A 26,785-nucleotide genomic window follows, 5' to 3' on the forward strand; every position below is an offset into this window, starting at 1 on the left:
CTATCAATTCGAAATGAAAATGGCAGGCACACATTTGGCATATTTCGTAAAGAGACTTGTACCAATGGCATTGTGGATTTTACTTCAAACCACCCAGTTCAACATAAAAAGGCGTTTTTCAATTTTGCTATCAATCGGTTGTTTAAAATTCCGCTGTCAAAAGACGAACACGATGAGGAAATGGCAACGATAAGGCACATCGCAAAAGTAAATAACTATCCATGGGACTTTGTAGATGTTATGTATAAGAACATAGCTAATAAATACAAAAATAGGATGACGGTTTACGATAGTAATACGGCTTCTAAAGAACATAGTAAGTTTGTCAGCTTACCTTACTACGGAGAAATGAGCACTAGGATCGCAACTATCCTTAGAAAATACGATATGACAGTGTCTTTTGGTACCAAAAATAACTTAGGATGTATTTTGCAACACTCTGTAGAAGCAAAAAACATATTTCATGCATCTGAAGTTTATAAAATTGATTGCCCGGGCTGTAAGGCCTGTTATGTTGGCCAAACAGGTAGGAGGCTGGAAACCAGGTTTGAGGAACACGTCGCATTGGGAAGAAAAGATACCATGGAAAAATCGAGTATGGCGGCACGTTTGCTTACGACGAAACATAAGGTGCCGACTTTGACACACAATGTGAGGTTGCTGCATAGGTGGGAAAAGGGCGGGTTCCTCGACCTTCTAGAAAAGCTCGAAATCTTGTACTATCACAAAAATACCGGCAGCAACCTGATTAACGGTCAGATTTCTGCAAAAACTGCACGGTTCTCGGAGTTGTTCGAGAATTTGTAGCTGGGAACCGGTGTAGGGTTTGACCCAGGGGGAACGAGATAACACCTTTCTTTTTTCTTTATTGTTATTTTAAACCTGTACAACAGGCAGGCTGTCAGCAGCATTATACGCCGCTCTTCAGCCAGAGGATACACAAAGAGAAGAAACACTGAGAAGATACATAAGTTACAGAACGGTGGGCAATAAAACAGTAGACACATAAAGACAAACACGGAGCCATTCATACTCGACGATAATCCACACTGCAAACTGTTGATACGATGCACAAACACTGAAGAAGACGATGGCACTGGTGAACGATGGAGTGTGACGGTGAACACTGAACACTAAACATGACGGCACACACGAAACACTGATGGCGGTGATCTCCGGCGCGCGAATGTCCACTTAGCGTGTGCAAGTCCAGGGACCTGCCAAGAGGGGAACAGGGGTGAGGTGGAGGAGAGGGGAGAAAAAGGATGCCAATGGCTGAGGAGAGGGGGGCAGGAGGAGAGGGACAGGGGAGGGGAAGCCCGGGGGAGGAGGGGGGAGAAAGGGAGGAGGGGGGGAAAAGGGAGAGAAGGGAGGGAGGTTGCCCAGAGGAGCAAGCACAGGAGGAGAGCGGGAGGATCAATGTTGGTAGGAGGGGTATAGATAACACCTACCGTCTTGCCAACATGTAACAACCATTTGCATTATACTATACAAGTACTATGAGTATAGTTCTGAACCAACAGAACTTCTTCCATGATATGTTAGGTCAGATGCATAAAGAGTATTATTAACAGCTATTCCATGTTTTGATTGTTTTACATTTACAAGGAAAATCGGCTTTAAGGAAGAAACAAGTTAGCACCGTCTATACCTATAGCGGAATAGCCAAATTGTAATAACCATGCATCTGACTGATGTTTGGCGCCATCTATGAACTATTTAGTAAATATGACGAACAATATATTTATTATGTATTAATAAAGGGAGATATAATACAAAAATAAATATACTTAAGCCTTATCAATCAATAGATGTATACAGCACTTTTTTTTTCTTTATTGTAATTTTAGCACCTCATACAGGCGGGCTGTCAGCAGCATAGTACGCCACTCTTCAGCCTTAAGTGGTACAATCACATGACAAAGAGGTGACACAGACAATACAATGAAAATGGCGGGCAAAAAAGCTAGAGACAAAAAACAATAAACATGAAGCCGTTCACGCTGGACGATAAAAGCACTAACACTTGTTGACACGGCGCACAGAACACGGAGGACGGCGACGGCACATGTGAACAGTGGAGTTGTAACTGCGAAAGAACGCTAAACACAAAATGAAGGCACACACACGAGACACTGATGGCGATAATCTCCGGCGCGCGAATGTTCACTATGCGTGTGCGAGTCCGGGGACCTGCCAAGAGAGGAGGAGGAGGAAGGGGAGTGGGAGAGCGAGAGGGGAGAGCAGAGATGCCACGGGCAGGGGAGATAGGGGGGAGGGAGGAAGGGGGAGGGGAAGCCCGGGGGAAGAGGGGTGAAGGGAGGGGACGGGGGAAAAGGAAAGAGAAGGGAAGGGAAGAGAAGGGTGGGAGGGTGCCTAAAGGAAAGGACACCGGAAGTGGGGGGTGGGGCAGGGTCAAAGTTGATAGGAGGGGTAGATGGAGGGGAGGAGGACATCATCAGGGAGGGGGAGCTGGCGGAAGCCACCTTGGGAGAGGGTAAGGAGGGTGGAGAGATGGAGACCGGGTGGGACGTGGGAATACAGGTGCGGCAGCGGGCGTGGGTGGGAGAGGATCGGGGAGACGAGTGGGTGAGGAGGATCGAGTTTATGGGAGGTGGACAGGATCCATATCCTTTCAAGGAAACGGAGGAGGTGGGGGAAGGGGATGAGATCGTACAGGATCCGCGTAGGGGAGGGGAGTCAGATGCGATAGGCGAGGCGGAGAGCATGGCGTTCAAGGATTTGGAGGGATTTGTAAAAAGTAGGGGGCGCGGAGATCCAAGCCGGATGGGCATAACAAAGGATAGGGCGGATGAGGGATTTATAGGTGTGGAGAATGGTGGAGGGGTCCAGACCCCACGTACGGCCAGAGAGGAGCTTGAGGAGACTGAGTCGGGAGCGTGCCTTGGCTTGGATTGTCCGGAGGTGGGGAGTCCAGGAGAGGCGACGGTCGAGGGTGACGCCAAGGTACTTAAGGGTGGGAGTGAGGGCGATAGGACGGCCATAGATGGTGATGTAGAAATCAAGGAGGCGGAAGGAAGGGGTTGTATACAGCACGTGTCTTCGAGTGTTTTATAAATTTAAAAAATGTTTAAAAAAATTAAAAGTTTCACCCATCAAACGTAATTTAAATGTTTTAATAATAATAACGGACTCACAAGGAGTGAACATGGAAATTTTATTACTTGATGATACATATGAAATAAGTCGGACGACAATGTAAGAATTTTACTTATGTTCCGTCTTATGTAATTAAATTTGAAGTGGTTTACTTCCATTGAAGTATATATATGGTTCACATAGATGGCGCCATGTAACCAACCGAGGTGTTCTCCACACAGCCCGCCTTCCGCAAGCATTAGTATTCAATGAACTGTGAATGAAGCCCCTACCAACAGGCATTACGTACATTGATCAAAAATGACGGTGGCATGAAATATACAAACCATATGAGTTAAGCAAATTAATTGTAACTTTTTTATGACATTATCTAACTATGTACCTGTTGTATTCTTAGCATTGAGAATGGCTAGTTTCTAGCTGAAATCTAGATCTGCCAATAAAATTTCAAAAGGACGACTGACAGCTGAAATCTATTATTTACAAGAAACTCGCTTTCTGTCCCGAGTAACTTGACTTTAGTTTCGATAGAATGACGTCATTCACAGCCAGTGTTTGGTTTATGGTTCTCTGGATAATCACGTACCGATGTGGACCAACGCTAACCTGGGCCCTAGTTTCAGCAGAAGCAGACGCTGCAGCTGAAGAGCTTCTCGGAGTGTGAGGACCGCGGCACGGACGAGCTGCGCTTCGCCGTCACCCAGCACGGCGGCCTCTTCTCGGGCAGCATCGTCTTCAAGCGGCCGCTGGACAGCAACGTGCAGGTGAGGCCACCCCCACCGTCACTGCCAGCCGGTGACAGCCAGTGGAGCACGCCGTCTATTTACGGTCGCTCTTGTGCTCGCAAATGCGTTGATCGCATATGACAGACAAAATTACAGTTAATCGATTTCGACTGTTGAATCTCATCACCAGAACTAAAAAATAGTGTCTTGAAAGTAACATGCCAATTCATAATAAAACTCATTCTTTACACGTGTTGTTAAGTGAGCACACTGAGTGTTTGATTACGACTTGCTACTTTTTTTGGGTTTATCATGAACGTAATGCGTCAAACACAGTGAGGTGACAAAACTCATGGAATGCTTCTCATATCGTGTCGGATTTCCTTCTGCCCTTTGTAGTGCAGCAACACGACGTGGTATGGACTCAACATGTCATTGGAAGTCCCCTTGAGAAATATTGAGCCATGCAGCCTCTGTAGCTGTCCGTAGTTGGGAAAGTGATGCCGATGCAGGCTTTTGTTCACAAATTGACCTGTCAGTTATGTCCCATATATGATCGATGGGATTCATGCCGGGCGATCTACGTGCCCAAATCATTCGCTCAGACTGTACAGAACATTCTTGAAACCAATCGTGAAAAATTGTGGCCCTCTGAAACAGCGCATTGTCATACGTATAAATTCCATCGTTGTTTAGGAGCATGAAATCCATGAATGACTGCAAATGGGCTTCAAGTAGCCGAAAATAACCACCTCCAGTCAATGATCGGTTCAGTGGAACAAGAAGATCAAGTCCGTTCCATGTAAACACAGTCGACACTATTATGCAGCCACCACCAGCTTGAACGTTGCCTTGTTCACAACCTCGATCCATGACTTCGCGACGTCTGTGCCACACTCGAATGCACCATCGGCTCTTACCAACTGAAATCAGGACTCATCTGACCAGATTACGGTTTCCCAGTTGTCTAGGGTCCAACCAATATGGTGACTAGCCTACGAGAGGTGTTGCAGGTGATGCCGTGCTGTTACCAAAGGTACTCGCCTCGCTCGTCTTCTGCCACAGCTCATTAACGTGAAATTTCGCCGATCTGTCCTAACGGATACGTTCGTCGTATGTCCCACATTCGTATCTGCTGTTAGTTCACTCAGTGTTGCTTGTCTGTTAGCACTGACAACTCTACGCAAACGTAGTTGCTCTCGGTCGTTAAATAAAGGCCGTCGGCCACCGATATTCCGTGGTGAGAGGTAATGCCTGACATCTGTTATTCTCGACACACTCTTGACGCTGTGGATCTCGGAATATTCAATTCCCTAACGATTTTCAAAATGGAATATCCTATGCGTCTAGCTCCAATCCTGTTAATTCCCGTTGTGCGGCCATAATAAAGTCGGAACACTTTTGACATGAATTACCTGAGCACAAATGACAGCTCCGCCAATGCAATTCGTGTACACGACACTACCGCCACCTGTATATGTGCATGTCACTATCCCATAACTTTCGTCACCTCCGTGCATAATGCAATGAAATTTAGGTTTACACTTCAGTTTTAGAGAACCTACCTTTCTTTTTTTCACTCTTTATGCGGCTGCCGGCATAAACCGTCGATTGATGTGTCTGCATACTTGTATTCATATCATATTAGCATATTTCTCGAAATCCGCTTTCAACACTCTGGAACTCATCACTTAATACAACGGCTGTCTATAAACCAGTTACTAATTTTATTGTGACAATATCCAGGTCATTTAAACGTTCTTCTTTTACTTAATTTTTTTCTTTCTTTCAAGAAAAAAAATTTGTAGTATCCAAGAAATTGTAATTTCAGAAAACGCCCTTGCTTGGCAGATTAGATCTATACTTAGAACCTGCAGGAATCAATAAAGATCAACGGAATGGAACTTCAGACGCTCTTGAACACCATTTTAATAAATAAATAGTGTGTACACAGAAGCCGGCCGAGGTGGCCGAGCGGTTCTAGGCGCTACAGTCTGGAACCGCGCGACCGCTACGGTCGCAGTTTCGGATCCTGCCTCGGGCATGGGTGTGTGTGATGTCCTTAGGTTAGTTAGGTTTAAGTAGTTCTAAGTTCTAGGGGACTGATGACCTTAGAAGTTAAGTCCCATAGTGATCAGAGCCATTTGAACCATTTTGTGCACAGAAAATGAAACCCTCTGGATTTGTCTATAGTCGCAAAATATTAAACACACTCCTTAAATTTGCCCTCAAGCGGGGACTACTCGCGAAGTGGTACTCAGAAGAGGATCGAGTGTAAACGTTTTGTTTATAGGTACAGTGTCCGAAGCGGGCAGACTAAGATCGACGGAATGATGAATGATGTGCAACGGAGAGAACGATAAATTTCTGCCAAGAGAACCTGAAGATAATATTCACTCTGTCGACATTGCCTAACAGCTGCATACGCAGATTGTTAACAGGCATGGTAATAGTAACAAGTTATGATAATATCCAACACATTAAAAACTTCTTCACAATATAAGAAACTTTATGAACACTTTCTAACAATAAAATAAGTTAATGGTTATGTGGAAATGGAGACTAGTGTGTATACCGGTAATGAAATGTAAGATATAAACTGTGGTGAAGGTGATTGGAATTTGTAGATCGTACAAGTGCGAGGCATTCTTCTCAGTTGTGGAAAAAAAAAACAGATCCTGAGAGATTTGACTTCAATTAACTAGAAAACACACTTTTCACAAATAGTGATGGAGGAGTTAATGCAAAAGATAACAAGATTTAGGTCACATCTTTCAAAAAGCCACCAGCCAATTGTACAAACAGCTTCCTAATCGGTTTCGAACAGACAGGTTCATCTTCAGACGACTGTTCACATCAAGATGCATATTTGTCCATGTTTAAATGAGTTTTTGGCTCTTTATTCCCTGTTGTGTGAAATATTCTTGGGATGGTCGTGCCCTACAGTAAAACAATCTGTTTAAACGTAACTAATTCTTCATAATAGTCGAATATAATAGAAACAAATCTTTAAGACTGAGTTGTTGAAGCTACATATTACTTAGATTGGAATTAATATAAGCTTACACACTGCTCTACGTTGATGAACTGTAGGACGAAACTAAAAGAAATCAACAAAAGGAAGTATCATAATTTCAAGAAATAAAAAATTTTGAAAGACTTCCGAAATTGTCTGAGACTGACATACTTGTCTACGCAGAATTAGTGAGTGCAATCTTATTAGCTGATACATGAAGTTGTAATTTGCTTTAAATTGTTCTTGAGTAATGTATGTTTGGATCTGATGTATCCTGTATGAGCTTTATCCTGTGGTGCTTTTGATGTGGACAGTAAATGTGATGCAATCCTATTAGCTCATATGTGAGTGTTGTTCCTTACTTTAATTTTGTTTCCATCCATCTTTCTTAGTGATATCCTTGCCTCTCTATATGCTGCTTGAGTCATTCAGTGTCCAACCATAAAGTAGAGGTGCACGATCATAACAAAGTAAGTTAGATGGAAACAAATATAAGTAAGGAACAACATTCATATATTAGCTAATAGGATTGCGTCACATTTACTGTCCACATCAAGAGCGCCATGGGATAAAACTGATACATGATAACACCCCGTCATCAGGCCACAAGTGGCCCATCGGGACCATCTGACCGCCGTGTCATCCTCAGGTGAGGATGGGAATAGGAGAGGCGTGTGGTCAGCACCCCGTCCTCCCGTCGTGATGATGGTTTTCTGTGACCGGAGGCGCTATTATTCGGTCGAGTAGCTCCTCAGTTGGCATCACGGGGCTGAGTGCACCCCGAAAAATGGAAACAGCCCATGGCGGCCCGGGTGGTCACCCATACAAGTGCCGGCCACGCCCGACAGCGCGTAACATCGGTGGTCTGACGGGAACCGATGTATCCACTGCGGCACGGCCGTTTTCTCATATGCAATACATCAGACATAAAGAACTTCCTCTGTACCTAAAATTCCTGGTATTCTTAAAACTCCAAAACCTAGAAAGGCACCATGAACGATGAAACTTAGCAGAATTTCTTTCGAATAATGGTAACTACGCTAAAAGATGGCTGGCCGATTTCTTGGAAATTTTGGAAATTTGTGGTAAGTTCCTATGGGACCAAACTGCCTACGTCATCGGTCCCTAGGCTTACACACTGCTTAATCTAACTTAAAGTAACTTTCGCTAAGGAAAACACACACACCTCTGCCCGAGGGAGGACTCGAACCACTGACGGGGGGAAGCCGCGCGAACCGTGGCAAGGCCCCAGACCGCGCGGCTACCCCACCCGTTCGCAGATTTCTTCTCTGACGTTAAGATATCTGGTTCAGTCGCACAAAAAATGAAACAGTCAAAATTATAGAAATAGCAACGCCCGGTAAAGCATTTTATCTGCCTCAGAACTATCACCCAGTGACACAATTGAGCACTATTTATAAATTCCTTGAACGACTATACAATCTGGCCACTCCAGTGATCTTTCAGAAGCTGCCTGTTGAGCAAGCTGGATTCCGAACATGAAGGAACTGAGCTATTCAGTTCTCATCTTTAACAAAATTTACTGAAGAGGGATACCAAGTGAAGAAGAAAACTTCAGTTGCTTTCGCTGATCTAATTGGAGCGTATGAGACAAGGACTGCTTTATAAATTATTGTTACTTGCTCCATGCAGATGGAAAAATATTAATCCACAACATGTTAGCTAGAAAGACATTTACAGTACTTACAGGAAAAGACACTAGCTGTTCAAAAGTATCCGTTCTTGCCCGTCTCAAGAAATCCTAACTTCTGACCAGCATTTACTTTAGTGGAAGTATTTCCAAACACAAATAAAACAGAAGATTTATGTTTTCACCTGTTCAGTAGATTGGCACACAGAGCCCTCGATGTCTGTTTTGAGGGAGACAAACTTCATCATAACATGTATCCAAAATACGTTGGGATCACGTTAGATGGGACTCTTTCTTTTAAGGAGCACCTGGCACGAACATCTGTTAATCTCAATATCAGGGACCACATTCTCCATAAACTATGCGGCACTCGTTGCGCAGACACTCTTCGGCTATCAGAACTCGTGTTGGTATACTCAGCAGTAGAGTCTGTGCGTCTGTTGGGCTTAATAGTCCACATGTAAAAAAGATAGACGTAGAGCACGAGGTCAACCCCTTTTTAGTAAGTCAGTACAATGTACGCCCACGTACTGGTTCGCTGTCTCGAGCCACATTCCACCTCTAGATACCAGACGGAAGAGCACCCTACCACTTAAACACCAGAACATTTCTAATAACACAGACCATCCATTATTGAAAGATGTATTTCCTGAAGAGCGAAAAATGCTAACAACAAGATACTTCCCTCTTATCACAACCAGGTCTCTCACAGAAAATGAATTCAATATCACTGATGAAAGGAAACGCTGATGGCAACAAAACTGTCTTCCACATTATCTGAAACTGCCTTGCATCCAGAAGAAACCCGCTGAATTCGACTAGCTTTTGGCAATTTTGACTACCCTGAAGTGCATACGAACGGGCCACGGGAGATGACAGAAGCTGCAAAACAGAACTAGAGAAATGGGTTGATCTGGTGAAAGAGAAAATATAAATTGTACAGAAGGAAGTTAGAAGCAAAGGTTGCCTAAGATAGAAATTCAAATGAGAAAGGAGCAAATATCCTAGCATGGCTAAGAGATAAGTACGTGGAAAGTGAAATACACACTGCCGTTTCTGAAAAGTGCAATACCGAGAAGGAATTACCCGAATACCGCCATACTTGGTGGAAGTGGCGACGGGTGTGCACGCAATACGTGATACGTTTTGCAGCGAGATGTGGTTCACGTAGGCCGAGCAGAGCCCTCTCGTGTCTGTCCGACAAGGTCGGTGTTGCACCAAGTGTAGTTGGTGCAGAGCTCTCACACAAGGCGGAAGCGATACAGTGAGTGCCAGTATGCCTCGTCGACGTCAAAGGGAGCCATATTTTTTATCTCATTTTTTTCTGTATTGTTCGTTGAATTTGTTTGTGGTGGACGTCCGATGACATTCAGGTTGCTCGTTGATCCGTTTACTCAGTTTTTTATGTAGAGGGCAGCTAAACCCTCTAACCGAACACACTGAGCTACCGTGCCAGCTCGCCATGTGAGCGAGTTCGAACGGGACAGAATGATCTCCGGGAAACGGGGTTCTCATATCGTGACATTTCGGCTCTGTCTGCCCCCGTAGCTGAGTGGTCAGCGCGACGGAATGTCAGTCCTAAGGGCCCGGGTTCGATTCCCGGTTGGGTATTGCGTTGTCCTAATCATCATCACTTCATCCCCATCGACGCGCAAGTTGCCGAAGTGGCGTCAAATTGAAAGACTTGCACCCGGCGAAAAGTCTGTCCGACGGAAGGCCCTAGCAACATGACATTTCATTTCATTTCCGCTCCCCCAAGGCATGCTGCTGCGACAGTGATGCGTGTGTGGAAGCAGTGGATAGAGGAAGATCGTATGCAGTGAGGAGCGGGAAGTGGACTACGGATGACCCTCATCTTGTCCGCATGGCCATTACGGACCACACAGCGTCATCCACAGGGTTAGCTCGTCGCTGGAGCACTGCAACAGATGTGAACTTGTCTGCATCGACGGTTCGTCACCATCTGCTCCAGGATGGACTGGTTGCACACATGCCATTAGTCGGCTTCCATTGTCCAGAAACCACAAACTCGTCCGACTGCAATGGGCACGTGAACACCGTCACTGGGGTGCTGAGTGGCAACATGTAATCTTTTCGGATGAGTCCCCTATCAATGTGTCCTATAGTGATGGCCGCATACATGCCCGGCGGTACCGTGGTGAGAGCAACCAGGAAGGACTGCATTCTAGAGCGGCGTAGCGGACAGATACAAGGTGTGATGGTTTGGGTCGACATTGGTTGAAACAACCAATCTCACCTCGTACGTATTGCGGGCACTTTGAACAGCAACCGGTACTTAACGGAGGTTGTGGAGCCTGAGGTACTCCCTCTGCTTCAGGCATCTCCAAAGGCCACATTTCAACAGGACAATTCACGGCGACATATTGCGAGGAATGTACAGGCCTCCTTCGAAGAGCGACGGGTACCATTGCTTCCGTGGCCTGCACGTTCACCAGACATGTCTGGGATATTGTTGGTCGGCAGCTGGTGCGTCACGTTCCTCCAGTAAATGATGTCACAGATTTATGGGCTCGGATTCAAACTGCGTGGAGGGAAATCCCTCAGGAATGTATTCAGAACCTTACTGATTCAATGCCACGGCGTATAGCAACTCTAATTGCAGTGCGTGGTGGCAACACGACATACTTAGTTGTTGTTGTTGTTGTGGTCTTCAGTCCTGAGACTGGTTTGATGCAGCTCTCCATGCTACTCTATCCTGTGCAAGCTTCTTCATCTCCCAGTACCTACTGCAACCTACATCCTTCTGAATCTGCTTAGTTTATTCATCTCTTGGTCTCCCTCTACGATTTTTACCCTCCACGATGCCCTCCAATGCTAAATTTGTGATCCCTTGATGCCTCAAAACATGTCCTACCAACCGATCCCTTCTTCTAGTCAAGTTGTGCCACAAACTTCTCTTCTCCCCAATCCTATTCAATACCTCCTCATTAGTTACGTGATCTACCCACCTTATCTTCAGCATTCTTCTGTAGCACCACATTTCGAAAGCTTCTATTCTCTTCTTGTCCAAACTAGTTATCGTCCATGTTTCACTTCCATACATGGCTACACTCCATACAAATGCTTTCAGAAACGCCTTCCTGACACTTAAATCTATATCGATGTTAACAAATTTCTCTTCTTCAGAAACGATTTCCTTGCCATTGCCAGTCTACATTTTATATCCTCTCTACTTCGACCATCATCAGTTATTTTACTCCTAAATAGCAAAACTCCTTTACTACTTTAAGTTTCTCATTTCCTAATCCAATTCCCTCAGCATCACCCGACTTAATTCGACTACATTCCATTATCCTCGTTTTGCTTTTGTTGATATTCATCTTATACCCTACTTTCAAGACACTGTCCATTCCGTTCAACTGCTCTTCCAAGTCCTTTGCTGTCTCTGACAGAATTACAATGTCATCGGCGAACCTCAAAGTTTTTACTTCTTCTCCATGAATTTTAATACCTACTCCGAATTTTTCTTTTGTTTCCTTTACTGCTTGCTCAATATATAGATTGAATATCATCGGGGAGAGACTACAACTCTGTCTCACTCCTTTCCCAACCACTGCTTCCCTTTCATGCCCCTCGACTCTTATAACAGGCATCTGGTTTCTGTACAAATTGTAAATAGACTTTCGCTCCCTGGATTTTACCCCTGTCAACACCAGAATTTTAAAGAGAGTATTCCAGTTAACGTTGTCAAAAGCTTTCTCTAAGTCTACAAGTGCTAGAAACGTAGGTTTGCCTTTTCTTAATCTTTCTTCTAAGATAAGTCGTAAGGTTAGTATTGCCTCACGTGTTCCAACATTTCTACGGAATCCAAAGTGATCTTCCCCGAGGTCCGCTTCTACCAGTTTTTCCATTCGTCTGTAAAGAATTCGCGTTAGTATTTTGCAGCTGTGACTTATTAAACTGATAGTTCGGTAATTTTCACATCTTTCAACACCTGCTTTCTTTGGGATTGGGATTATTATATTCTTCTTGAAGTCTGTGGGTATTTCGCCTGTCTCATACATCTTGCTCACCAGATGGTAGAGTTTTGTCATGACTGGCTCTCCCAAGGCCATCAGTAGTTCTAATGGAATGTTGTCTACTTCCGGGGCCTTGTTTCGACTCAGGTCTTTCAGTGCTCTTTCAAACTCTTCACGCAGTATCTTATCCTCCATTTCATCTTCATCTACATCCTCTTCCATTTCCATAATATTGTCTTCAAGTACATCGAACTTGTATAAACCCTCTATATACTCCTTCCACCTTTCTGCCTTCCCTTCTTTGCTTAGAACTGGGTTGCCATCTGAGCTCTTGATATTCATACAAGTGGATCTCTTCTCTCCAAAGGTCTCTTTAATTTTCCTGTAGGCAATATCTATCTTACCCCTAGTGAGACAAGCCTCTACATCCTTACATTTGTCCTCTAGCCATCCCTGCTTAGCCATTTTGCACTTCCTGTCGATCTCGTTTTTGAGACGTTTGTATTCCTTTCTGCCTGCTTCATTTACTGCATTTTTATATTTTCTCCTTTCATCAATTAAATTCAATATTTCTTCTGTTACCCAAGGATTTCTATTAGCCCTCGTCTTTTTACCTACTTGATCCTCTGCTGCCTTCACTACTTCATCCCTCAGAGCTACCCATTCATCTTCTACTGTATTTCTTTCCCCCATTCCTGTCAATTGTTCCCTTATCTTCTCCCTGAAACTCTCTACAACCTCTGGTTCTTTCAGTTTATCCAGGTCCCATCTCCTTAAATTCCCACCTTTTTGCAGTTTCTTCAGTTTCAATCTGCAGTTCATAACCTATAGGCTCCGGTCAGAATCCACATCTGCCCCTGGAAATGTCTTACAATTTAAAACCTGGTTCCTAAATCTCTGTCTTACCATTATATAATCTATCTGATACCTTTTAGCATCTCCAGGATTCTTCCAGGTATACAACCTTCTTTTATGATTCTTGAACCAAGTGTTAGCTATGATTAAGTTATGCTCTGTGCAAAATTCTACAAGGCGGCTTCCTCTTTCATTTCTTCCCCCCAATCCATATTCACCTACTATGTTTCCTTCTCTCCCTTTTCCTACTGACGAATTCCAGTCACCCATGACTATTAAATTTTCGTCTCCCTTCACTACCTGAATAATTTCTTTTATCTTGTCATACATTTCATCAGTTTCTTCATCATCTGCAGAGCTAGTTGGCATATAAACTTGTACTACTGTACTATGTTATACATAGTGTAATTATTTTTTGTGCCTCATATTGGACAGTCAGTTATGTAGCGTTCGACATGTATAGCAATTCACATCAACTAAGTTACTTTAACATGTTCACATCTGTGGATTGTTTGGCGAACCTAGGACGAACAAATTACAGGTTTATTAAACGACACTTAACCAGTTACACGCACTTTCTCCACAGGCGGTGACGGAGATATCGCGTTGGATGGACCGCCCTAGTGAGTGGGGCCGCACGTTCCACATCCACCGCATCGCTGACGCGTGCCGCGGCTTCCTGGGGATAGTCCCCAGCTTCGGACAGTCCATAAGCGAGTGCATGGGCATCGAAGAAGTCTGTCCCGTGCCTGCGGTAGGTTATTAATGCTCCTTCAGCACTTTCACGTGACTCATGTGTACAGGTACTTCATGGTAATAGAAATGTGAAGTAGCATAGCGGTCCGGATTCCACTGTTTATTCTTCTCTACTCTGGTAAGTGACAGTAAGGCCCTATTGAAAGTAAAATAATGACATACTATCTCCATTAAAACTATGTGGTGGGGGAAGAGAAAATATATGACTTACTGCCTGCTGGCTTTTAGCTGAGAAACTTGCTGGACTATCCTCGTGCCTGTAAAGTAACTTTTGCCTATTCGCTATACTGGCAAATAGTAATTCTCTCAATTTTTTATTATTATTGTGGTGTAACTATCGTCCGTTGCTAGCACCTACCGCCTGATCACAATACAGCAACCGAAACTGTCTACTGTTCAAAATAAACAATAATTACGTTTCAGATATTATCCACTGCTATGGTGCTTACCCGAAGGTAATTATGTATAAATATTGTTCTCCTTATTGTACGTTATGTCCGCCTCCACAGATGAGTGGTCAGTGTAGACGAGTGCCGTGCGGAGAACCCTGGTTCGATTCCCGGTACTTCCGAGGCTTTTTCCTTGTTTGGAGGGCTGGTACGTGTTGCAATCACCCTCTTGATGCCAGTTGAGGAGCTACCTAACCGAACGGTAGCGGCTCCACGGCTTGAACGGTCTGAAAATCGACCGGAAGAGCGGTGTGCTGAACACGTGTCGCTCCATAGCAGCATCCTCATCACAATACAAAGGCCGAAGGTGACACGGTGGCCGGTACACATTACTTGGGCTTTCCAGGCCTGCACGATGAGCTTGTTTCTTTCTTTCTTATAACTGCACTAGTCTATTTGCCAAGTAAGGTACTGCAGCGGTCGAGACACTGGAGACAGTTTCATTAGGTACGGTAGTAAATGCGCACGGCTAATTGGCTCGATTTAAGTTTTCTATAGTTTCTATTAATTTAATCATACCAATGCCAGGTAGTTTCTTTGCCGTGTTTATACTATTGCGATGTCACTAATTAGTTCAAAGTCGACGACCGAGTGGTGTGGTGCCGTGATTAGTACACTGGACTCGGAGTATTCTGGAGGATGATGATTCAAATCCGCATCCGATCACCCAAATTCAGATATTCCGAAATTTTCTTAATTCGCTCCAGACAAATTCCGAGATTTTTCCTTTGAAAGGGAACGGCAGATTTCCTTCCCCATCCTTAAAACATTCCGAGCTTGTACTCTGTCTATAAAGACCTAGATGTCTATGGGACGTTAAACGTCATCTTCCTTCCTTCAACTTCCATCAGGTATTCATCAATGACCTTCCTCCATAAAAGTCGTTTCTTCTATAAGGCGTATTACCTTGCGGGCTCTTTCATCTAGGTAAGTACTATATCGTTATTACTTACAAATGCTAAAATTCCATCTAGCCTAATTCCACATAGGTTAACTTTTCCGTGCCAGTAGAAATTACTTTGAACAAGCACTAGCTCACTTCGTAATTTTCTAGGCGATAGTTCTCGAAGTAAGTGTGTATACACCTTCCACGAAGCTCTACTTTAAAAATAGGACAGTGGAGTGGATAGAATTACATAATCTATGTTCTGTTACTAGCGTGTCCCTTGTATAGCTAGCGTTGAACCTACTTTGCCCACTGAAAACTAAGAGAAACATTATCATGAAAGTAGGAGAGCTATAAATCTGATCGAGTAAGGTGAGCCAGTTTGGATGTAACAGCAACATGTTTACGACATATAGAATACACTCTAAGACAAGAAAACGACTTACCAAGGGAATTACCAGAATGAGACGGAAATCGGTAGATCTGATGTACATGTACAGACAAACGAATGTTTACAATTTCAGAATAATAGGATGATTTATTCAAGAGAAAGAGTGACATAAAATGAGCAAGTGAGTAACGCGTTGGTCCACCAATAACGATAATACAAGCAGTTATTCGGCTTGACACTGAATGACAGAGTTGGATATCCTCCTGAAGGATATCGTACCAAATTCTATTACAAGCGTCAGCTCGTCAAATTCCCGAGCTAGTAAGAGGGTCATGCCCGCAATGCTCTGAACGTTGTTAATTCGGGAGATATCCGGCGACCTTGCTGGCCAGTTAGGATTTGACAAGCACGAAGACAGGCAGTAGACACTTTCGCAGTGTGCGGGTGGACGTTATCTTGCTGAAATGTAAGCCCAGAACTGCTTGCCGCGAAGGGCAACAAAACGGGGCGTAGAATATCGGCGACGTACCGCTATGCTGTGTGGGTGGCTCGAATGATATCCAATGAGACCCCGCTGTGAAATGAAATGGCACCTCAGACTATCATTCCCGGTTGTTGGGATATCGGGCGACTGTCAGGCTGGTATCCCACCACTGTCCAGGGTATCTCCTTTCGCTGGTCATCGGGGCTCATTTCGAATCAGAGCTCATCAATGAGGACAATTCTACTCCATTCAATGAGATAGCATGATGAATATGTCCGGCACCACTGCAGATGGAGAATGTTCCGTACCAGTTGTCATATGTGTGATACATATGCTGCCACGCGTTTCGCGATTACGTTGTCCCATTACCAACTGCTATAAAACGCGGGGAAAGCGTCACCGTTTTAAATGAGAAGAGAGGAGCGTCCAGACGGCATTCCTGGGCACACTTTAGTGACGTCCTCCTTCAGAAGCAGACAACATCTTACTCTAGTTATCGGCACAGATTTTAATGTGTCCTGTTGGCCATTTTTGCGGTAGACAGTAGTATCGTTGGGGCTCTGACATATTCCTTACAACATGGTACTATCTTTTGGAGGTGAAGTTAGCTGTCTTCAGTTTACAGCTGAACGTTGTGGGAGTATTATACGCCAACATGAGGTCTTCAGGAAAGAATTTATATTTTACAGTGCATATTTGCTACTAGGCTACTTTTGCGGCTGACCAACGGCACAGAAATTTTGAGGTATGTCGTACTGCAAGACGACAACGATATTTACATTGCTGTCTGTGTATGTAGTTTTGTCATGTATTGATTTGGTTCCTTATTTTACTTGATAAGGGATAACGTAGTCCTGAAACATGTAGAAAAATATCACACATTTGACAACTGGTGCTTAACATTCTTGATACTGGATCATGAGACAGTTGTACGATGGCTTCATAACAGATAAAATTCAATGTGGTAGTGGACAAGGAAGTGATGGATCTAATTAATTTTCTGACTGTAGACTGCGTGGTAAGCTATCACGCTTCGTCATAGTTATATTGCAATCAAAGCAAGTCTTATAGAACACTTGTAGAATTAATGAATATTTCTCATTATCTCACTTTTAAATATGTATACTGCGCGACGCAGTTAACTCCGGTGTTGTATCTTATTATGACACAGAAGTTTGAAATTTGGCTCAAATGTGCCTGCAACCTTTCCTATAATGGCGGAAATGTACGGCGTCCTTCGACATTAAACGCAGGCTCGGCGGCACTTCAGGCAACAAGGCGCCGACCAATGCGGGAAAAAAAGCCACGGCTAAGATGTTAATGTGAGATGTAAGGTGGGTTAATGGTGACACACTGGCACCAAATTTCGTCATCGTTCCACTTAAAGCCACTGTTCGGCAGGTCGTCACATCCCGCCTACCCACATTTCTCCCCTTCTTTTGACCCTCTGCGATGTAGATCGGAACCACGACGCCTAGCGTCGAAATCACGCAATTCTCTTATAGGTGGCTGAGTAAAATATTGCAGAGACAACGGAGCTTGGTATCGATACGGAAAGGCCTCAGGGGATGGCATAAAGGACATCAATTAAAACACCCCTTCCCTTTGGGCGTTGTTCCCACACATTTTGCGCTCGAAAACGGCAGTTCGCAGTGCGATGAGCAACAGCATAACGCTCTTGACAGCCTGTGGCACGACCTAAGGGGGGCGGTGATTTCAGTGACGCGTTTTATCCTCTCACCTGAGGCCTTTTCGCGTCGATACCAAGCTCCGTTGTCTCTGCAATATTTTATGAGTGGCAGGGTGCCTGTAATGTTTTCCTTGTCCTTGCGCCATATCTACACTGGACATCGCGATTCTGACCTCCATCGCAGAGGCGTCAAAAGAAAGGGGGTAATGTGGGTAAGAGGGGATGTGACGGTCTTCACATCGTGTGTCACGTCCGTTTTGGTGTTGAGAAGATTTGTGGTGGATTTTGCCGACAATAAGACGTCATTAAACCACCATTCACCTCACGTTAACTTCCGAGACCTGGCACTTTTTTTCCCAACACGTGTTGACACCTTTATGTTTGAAGTGTTGACATCGAGGGTGACGTCGCAGGGCTCCATGCTATTACACCAATTGAGAAGAAATAGGCATCTCTGACAAGACAGAAATTTAAAAACTCTGCGTTTCAGGGGGGGCACAATTACGGGATATCAAAGAAATGATCTTTTAATTGTGTTGCTTAGTGTAATTTGCCTTGAAATTTGTACACTTTTCTCTTCAACGTACTATATACCTTCACGCCATCGCTCCATTATCGACATTACCATCCATTTCCTCAGTCATACCTCTTCCCAACGTAAAAGAAAGAAATAAGAAAAAAGTGGCACTCTTACTCATCATAATTCTTTGCGCTTGACATTCCACCGGTGTTGAATTTTGTAGTCATTTATGTTCACTGAGAAATAATGTTTAATGATTACGAATATTCATGACATGTCTGGCCAGTAATAGTTATTTTCTACATTAAAAAAACCTTGTAGTTGAAGGATGTGAATCATTTAAGAAACAGTGTACTACAGTATAAATGCACAAATCAAAACCAGAAATCAAAACAGCATTCCTGCATCAGCAACTGAACTCCAATACCATAACGCTGAACTCTAGCCACTGTAGTAATTATGCAGCACTCACACATAGATTACATGAGGGTACATGTCGTACATGAGATTACAATGTTGTCAAATCACGTTAATTTTAAACAATATGTACGAGGGACGGTTTTTTTGTTATTGTTTCCCCCACCTCCGATCCCTTAGTACAGAAGCTACGCGAGCGGCAGAAAGTGGACTTGTGCTGTAGGCCAATGCGCACCTCTCCCACTACACACTCCGCCATGCCGACGTCGGCTTCAACTGGCCTAATGACAACTCCCTTCTTTTTTTTTTCTTACCTCCATGACATCAACACAGTCCGCCCCGATAGCTGAGTGGTCAGCGTGGCGGTCTGTCACGCCAAGGCGCCCGGGTTTTTCCCGGCAAGTCGAAAATTTTTTCCACTCAGGGACTGGGTGTTGTGTTGTCCTCATTATCATTTCATCATCATCAGTGGAAGGCAACGGGAAACCACCACTGGAATCACTTCCCTAGACGCTCATGCGGTGGACCTTTCTGATGAGGCTTCCCCCACGACCAGACCTGCCGTAAGGCAGAACACAAAGTTACATCAACACACCACAGAAACTGAAGCCATGTAGCATCATTGGCTAACTGTCACACCTGTCAGTCTGTCCCACCTGACGATAAAATGGCAAATTATAAAAATAAAAAAAGGGCGGTTAAATAACACAACAGCTTATAGCACAAGAGTGCTAAATCTACACCAGGTTGTCATACAACACATAGTCACAGCGACCACTGCAACATTATAATGAAATAAAAAAATATTATGTTGATTTCACCGATAGTCAGGAGACGGCAGTCTTGCCGAAATGGATCCATGACAATAAGTACATAATTAAACTACTATAGCAGCAATCTGGATTTTATTACACAATGTGTGTAGGAGATTTCTTCAAGGCCGTTGGTCCGCTTGATCATAAACTTTATGTTAACGTCCATTCTCTAACAAAAAACTGTGTGGGACAAATTTTTGTTAGATTTTTCAATGCTGTTATTATAGAGGGAATCGCGCTGTGTGGACCCAGTGCCTGAAATTTGGTTTAGTGGGTATAGCATGTGTTAATTAACATATGGGAAATTTCTGGGGAAAGAAAAGAGGACTTAAAAATAAAAAAAATGCATATATACATTTCGTTAATTTTCTTAGTTACACTCTTTTTGTTACTTGTTTGCTCCATTTCTGTCTTTATGTTGTCAAATACTCAGCTTGGCTCTACACGATATTTTTCTTTTCGAGTGTTGTTTGTTTTAGGAAGTATTAAAGCAAACCCTTCTTATCCCCATCTTAGTTGCCATATTGATAGTCAATAAACGAAGTCTTTTGTACTAGACAACACAATCAGTGATGGAGCTTACTGCTCAGTTCAGCTTGGAGCATTCCCCGTTCCCTCCCCCCCCCCCCCCCCAGGAACCGAACTGTCCACCTCCTAGACGGACCCCACCGAACAAACGTGCGTTAGCGACCTCAGCTGAAGGGCGACGTGTTGTGTCGAATTTCCAATCACGGAAGTGACGTCTGCTCGGTCGTGATCTTATTGGATTAGTGTATTCTGTACATTTCTGGCTAAAATGTATTTTAATCAGTACATACAGGGTGTTTCAAAAATGACCGGTATATTTAAAACGGTAATAAAAACTAAACGAGCAGCGATAGAAATACACCGTTTGTTGCAATATGCTTGGGACAACAGTACATTTTCAGGCAGACAAACTTTCGAAATTACAGTAGTTACAATTTTCAACAACAGATGGCGCTGCGGTCTGGGAAACTCTATAGTACGATATTTTCCACATATCCACCATGCGTAGCAATAATATGGCGTAGTCTCTGAATGAAATTACCCGAAACCTTTGACAACGTGTCTGGCGGAATGGCTTCACATGCAGATGGGATGTACTGCTTCAGCTGTTCAATTGTTTCTGGATTCTGGCGGTACACCTGGTCTTTCAAGTGTCCCCACAGAAAGAAGTCACAGGGGTTCATGTCTGGCGAATAGGGAGGCCAATCCACGCCGCCTCCTGTATGTTTCGGATAGCCCAAAGCAATCACACGATCATCGAAATATTCATTCAGGAAATGAAAGACGTCGGCCGTGCGATGTGGCAGGGCACCATCTTGCATAAACCACGAGGTGTTCGCAGTGTCGTCTAAGGCAGTTTGTACCACCACAAATTCACGAAGAATGTCCAGATAGCGTGATGTAGTAATCGTTTCGGATCTGAAAAATGGGCCAATGATTCCTTTGGAAGAAATGGCGGCCCAGACCAGTACTTTTTGAGGATGCAGGGACGATGGGACTGCAACATGGGGCTTTTCGGTTCCCCATATGCGCCAGTTCTGTTTATTGACGAAGCCGTCCAGGTAAAAATAAGCTTCGTCAGTAAACCAAATGCTGCCCACATGCATATCGCCGTCATCAATCCTGTGCACTATATCGTTAGCGAATGTCTCTTGTGCAGCAATGGTAGCGGCGCTGAGGGGTTGCCGCATTTGAATTTTGTATGGATAGAGGTGTAAACTCTGGCGCATGAGACGATACGTGGACGTTGGCGTCATTTGGACTGCAGCTGCAACACGGCGAACGGAAACCCGAGGCCGCTGTTGGATCACCTGCTGCACTAGCTGCGTGTTGCCCTCTGTGGTTGCCGTACGCGGTCGCCCTACCTTTCCAGCACGTTCATCCGTCACGTTCCCAGTCCGTTGAAATTTTTCAAACAGATCCTTTATTGTATCGCTTTTCGGTCCTTTGGTTACATTAAACCTCCGTTGAAAACTTCGTCTTGTTGCAACAACACTGTGTTCTAGGCGGTGGAATTCCAACACCAGAAAAATCCTCTGTTCTGAGGAATAAACCATGTTGTCCACAGCACACTTGCACGTTGTGAACAGCACACGCTTACAGCAGAAAGACGACGTACAGAATGGCGCACCCACAGACTGCGTTGTCTTCTATATCTTTCACATCACTTGCAGCGCCATCTGTTGTTGAAAATTGTAACTACTGTAATTTCGAAAGTTTGTCCGCCTGAAAATGTACTGTTGTCCCAAGCATATTGCAACAAACGGTGTATTTCTATCGCTGCTCGTTTAGTTTTTATTGCCGTTTCAAATATACCGGTCATTTTTGAAACACCCTGTAGCTGACATGCATTCGATATATGGACTAACGAACAGCAATGTGTCTGAAGCCAGAGGTTTCGATTAAATGCGTGTCTTGCGAAGACAAACTCTTTTCGAAAAGGTTATTTCATTAATTAATTTAGGCGATCCAATACTTCATCATATTGAGGAGAATAATGGCAGCAGTGCCAGAGAAATATCAGAGACAGAAATTGTGTATTTGATCGTCCACAAAGTGATACCAGAGCAACGTCTTTATTCTTATCATCGTCAGAGGATTCAGCATCTTACTGAAACAGATGTTCAATCCAGAAAAGCTTTTCGTATTGGAGATGTGAAATCAGGGTCAACGCTTACTGTCTACAATATCATACGCTGATGAAACACCGTATACCAGGTATTTTCACAACACTCATGTTTGAATGGACTAGAATCATTTTGCAGTTTTAGAAACAAGACTTGGGGACAGATTAACTGGACATTTCATTTTCCATTGAACACTGAGTGTGTCATCATACAGTGAATTTTTAATGGAACGTTTAAGCGGAAATGGAATCGTATTTTCGACGATAATATTGAATTTTTTTACTGTCTTAAAATATTCTGCGAGACTTCCTCCTTAAAATGACGTATTGTACTTTGTTGTACTTTAATCCTAACCATATGAATTTACCAGCTTTCCGAAGTGGTGCGTTCAGTTTTTCTCCCTATCCTGGTCGACTGGAGATCTGTCAGTCTTTCTTCGTGATTTCAAGACCGTTAGTTTCCAGTGATTAATTTCTGTTATGTGACATATCTGCAGCTTCACTGTTTGCCGGCTTGTAAAAGATGTTCCCTTATTTTCTGCTTACGGTGGAAGAACCAAGATGTGCCAACGCAGCTGATCCATAGAACCTCAATGAATGCTGTGCAAATTCCCTGTTACTAGTGCGTCCAGTAGGAAACTCAAAGACGCTGAAAATATATATAAAACACTTGAAAATGGCAAGAAAATTTTTGAGTTTATTGACATCGGGAAATTGTCTGAAGTTCTTGAACAGAATCTGGGCTGCAAAAATTGTTTTAAGGGGAACGTTTCTCTACAAGTTGAACGCCATATCGGTCTGCAGTGAATGTAATGTCAGTTGCAAGTTTCAGTAAAAATCAATGACCTTGAAGTTTATAATGTGAATATTGGATTAATGTAAGGGCTGTGTGCTGTCGCTAAAGGAAGAGCAGCGGGAATCTTACTCGACCACCTTCAAAATTTGACATGTACAACTATGCATTAGTCTCTGCAGCTGAGGATGTATCCTACAAAACTATTCTGAAGCTGTAGAGAAAGCAGTCAAAGAAAATGAAAATTCCCGTGACCTCGCAGTAGCTTTCGATGGTACATGGCAGAAACGGGATCACATATCCAACCAATGACGCTGTTACCGCTACAAGTGTTGACACTTGTGATTGACGTAGCTATTATGTCAAAATACTGTTCCTGTGCTACTAAACTGAGTAACGAGCTCGAGTGTGTAGAGCACGTTCAGGAAAGAATGGGAGCTAGACATAGACGTCTGAAGACGACAATGAAATAAAAAATGATAGGTGATGAGAAAAAAATTAGATGGCAAAAGGAGGCTGACTGATGCTGCCGTAGACTATATTCAGAACTCTTATGGTCTAGGAATCAGACAAAATACAATTGATGTGAAAGCTATGAGGAAAGCTATACGAGCACTGTTTTTCCACATTGTCTCTACAAATGAGTGTCCTAGTCAAGGGTTATGTTCATTTGGTGTAAATATAACAGGGGAAAGTAACAGGAGAGAATTGCAATCATCCTCACAGTTTACCAGCAGCTGTAGTGGAGGAAATTGAACCAGACGTCATGGATCTGTCTGATGTAAACCTCCTGAAGAAATGTCTTCACGGGAGAAAGCAGAACCCAAATTAAGGTGGGGACAATGTAATATGGCATCGTTTCCCAAAAATAGTGTTTGTGAACTTCAACACGCTTCATTTTGGTTTATATTATGTTGTGGCATCATTTAACGAGGTAACATCACAAAATACCAGGTTCTTGAGCTACTAGGAATTCCTGTTGGCTCCCAGATGGTGAGAGCCATGTTGCCCTTAGGTTAGGCTAGGATACACGATGCAGACAACTCTCTCAAAAGATTAGTAAAGAAAGCGCGGAAGATGAAATGAGGCAATGTGAAAAGGCTTCAAGGGGCATTTGAAGGTGAAGGACTCTTTTAACTTCGAAGCAAATTTTCCGAAAGTTTCATTTTTCCATCTTTATGTACCTTTTCTCAGATTTTACTGAAAATGGAACTATCAAATTTTCTGTGAGTGACTAGACATCTAATGTGCCTGTACTGACACAGTATTATGACATTAGTTGCAAAATAAAATAATGACAGGCAGTGGTATGAAGAATTTATTTTGAAAAGGGTAGCTAATAGAGAAAAAAAGTAATATTCGAGTTTTCGAACAAGATTTTCCAATACTGTTGTTTCAACGCTGACAGGATACGTATGAGCATGATTTGTAAAAAAATAATTCATTTGTGTATAGTTTCTGAGAGAAGGTACCTTATATCACATACAGTTTTACATTGGGAACCTGTCGATTCCATGTCCCCTTAAACATTTTGCTCGAAGATGTTTCGCTACACTTACGTCAGAACATGTCGTTAATGTACGATGGGACACCAGCGCATTTTGCTCCGCAGGAAAGATCAATTTTACATAAAAAAAATGAGCGGGTCTTGGAGCTACATCTTGGCCTGCTCAGCAGCCTTGATCTCATTCACTGGATTTTTATATTTATGTGCGTGGAGGGACGGCAATTTGAAGCTCACAGTATATTCAAGACAGCTTTTCACGAAGGATTTGAGCAGATACAGTAGACACCTAGAATATCGAAGCGAGTAGTTCAATCCACGAGCCTTTTTTAGAGCTAATAGTAGACATTTTAAGCATTTCATATATCGATCAGAAGACAAAATCTGAAACAAAAAAAAAAAAAAACAAAAAACACCTGTAGAGAATAATGAAACTGGAAACTTATATTAAAAAAAGAAACGAAGCAAACAAGTAACAACAAGAAATTGTCTCCCGCTAATAAATAAAATAAATTCCCCACATGCCTGTACTACCTTTTTCCCTATTTTTAAGTCCTCTATCCATTACCCAGAGGTATCCAGATGATAGTTAATTTGCTCCGTGTGGTTATCATCATACTAGGCCATGGTTGCGATCTTCCTCACTGCTTTCCGGCACTTTGATTTGTTGCTGTAACTTAAATTTTATGAAACGAAACAAAATAGTTCGGGAGACTGTCCATGGTGGATACTTGTAAAATTAGAGAATCACTCTAGTTTGGGAGGCTGTACATGATGGATACTTGTAAACACCCGTAAACAAACTGTACACCTCTAAAGTCATTACGTACTGCTTAATAAAAACTTGTCGACTCACTGCATGAATTTGAAATAGAAAGAACGTGACGTGTACGAGGAGTGTGTTGAAATAGATAACATGCTGACTGGTTGTGTAATTGGCGCGGTTCTGGTGTGTTGGCAGGGCGAGTACACGCTGGACAACTGCGAGCTGAGCCTGAGCAACGTGACCCGCCGCCTGCCGCCGGGGGAGTTCCGGCTGGCGGTCTCCCTGAAGAACGCCACGCACCTGCTGGGCCGCTTCAACATCGTCGTCGAGGTGGCCAACTCCAGGCCCGAGTAGCGGCGGCGTCGCCACCGCAGTGGGACACTTTGTCGCATAGGGAGACGTGGGACAGGCGCAGTCTAGATCTCGTCTGTTAACATCGAATGTCTCGATAAAAAAACATAAAGCAGAAGTGCATTACCCTGTAAAGACATACGTCTTCTGTAATGAATATATATTATTTGACAGAGTGTAAAAATGCATAAATTTAAGTGTATTTTATCTCCTTACCTTTAGACTGTTATTGCTATGCTCGATATTTAAAAGGAATCCCTTTGCCTATTTTCTTTTTTTTTTACGGTTGTGCGATGTAAATTAAAACTTTTTCGCAGAAAATACGTTTGTAATTCCAAATCGCTTAATACCAGTTAATTCGATCCCAGGTTCCCGATTCCCGACTGCATAATAAATGAGTGTACTCAATTAACTTTAACTCATGCCATTTAACATTCGTAGATGACGAGGCATTCTTACAGTTTAAAACGTTATAACACATTGAGATTCTGGGCGAGACAGTTCGATTTTGATGAGAAAATTCCTCCGAATCATCGGAACGCATCTGAGGGTGTAGTGATTTTTTTGTGTGTGTTTGTGTATTGTATGTGAGTGTGTGTATACTTGTGTTGTTAATAATACCTCGCAAGTTCACATGAGGATACACACAACATATTCACAACAACTTCTTATCACGAGCGAGTATTATTATTTTTGATATTGTTAAGTCTTTATCTATATCCAAGTTCACGATAAATAAACCACCTTGGAATGTCGGTATCTACATAAAATAAATTAGGAACAATCGGTGTGAAGCAACTTAATCTTTTACATTTAGAAATATCTCAGAGTTGTAATATCCTTTAATTCGAATGAAAGGAGTGGAGATACACCTTTTGCATGGTACACTTATTATTAGTTCAAACCTAATAACTTTCTAAAATGTGAAAATATCGTCACTTGAACCAAAAGTAGCTGTGGAGC

The 26,785-nt window shown here is 43.2% G+C and overlaps 1 protein-coding gene across 1 annotated transcript in view; it reads left to right on the forward strand.

Annotated features, from left to right (window-relative positions):
• LOC126260193 (uncharacterized) overlaps positions 1-25,938 on the forward strand; it is a 71,182-nt gene extending 45,244 nt beyond the window's left edge. The window contains exons 3-5 of the mRNA XM_049957471.1: positions 3,747-3,884; positions 13,934-14,101; positions 25,667-25,938. Of these exons, the coding sequence (XP_049813428.1) occupies positions 3,747-3,884; positions 13,934-14,101; positions 25,667-25,825 (465 nt within the window). The 3' untranslated portion in view covers positions 25,826-25,938. The remainder of the gene's footprint in view (positions 1-3,746; positions 3,885-13,933; positions 14,102-25,666) is intronic.
• The last annotated feature ends 847 nt before the right edge of the window (positions 25,939-26,785 follow it).

This window comes from Schistocerca nitens, chromosome 5, assembly GCF_023898315.1.
Source record: "Schistocerca nitens isolate TAMUIC-IGC-003100 chromosome 5, iqSchNite1.1, whole genome shotgun sequence".
In the NCBI taxonomy this organism is placed as follows: Eukaryota; Metazoa; Arthropoda; class Insecta; order Orthoptera; family Acrididae; genus Schistocerca; species Schistocerca nitens.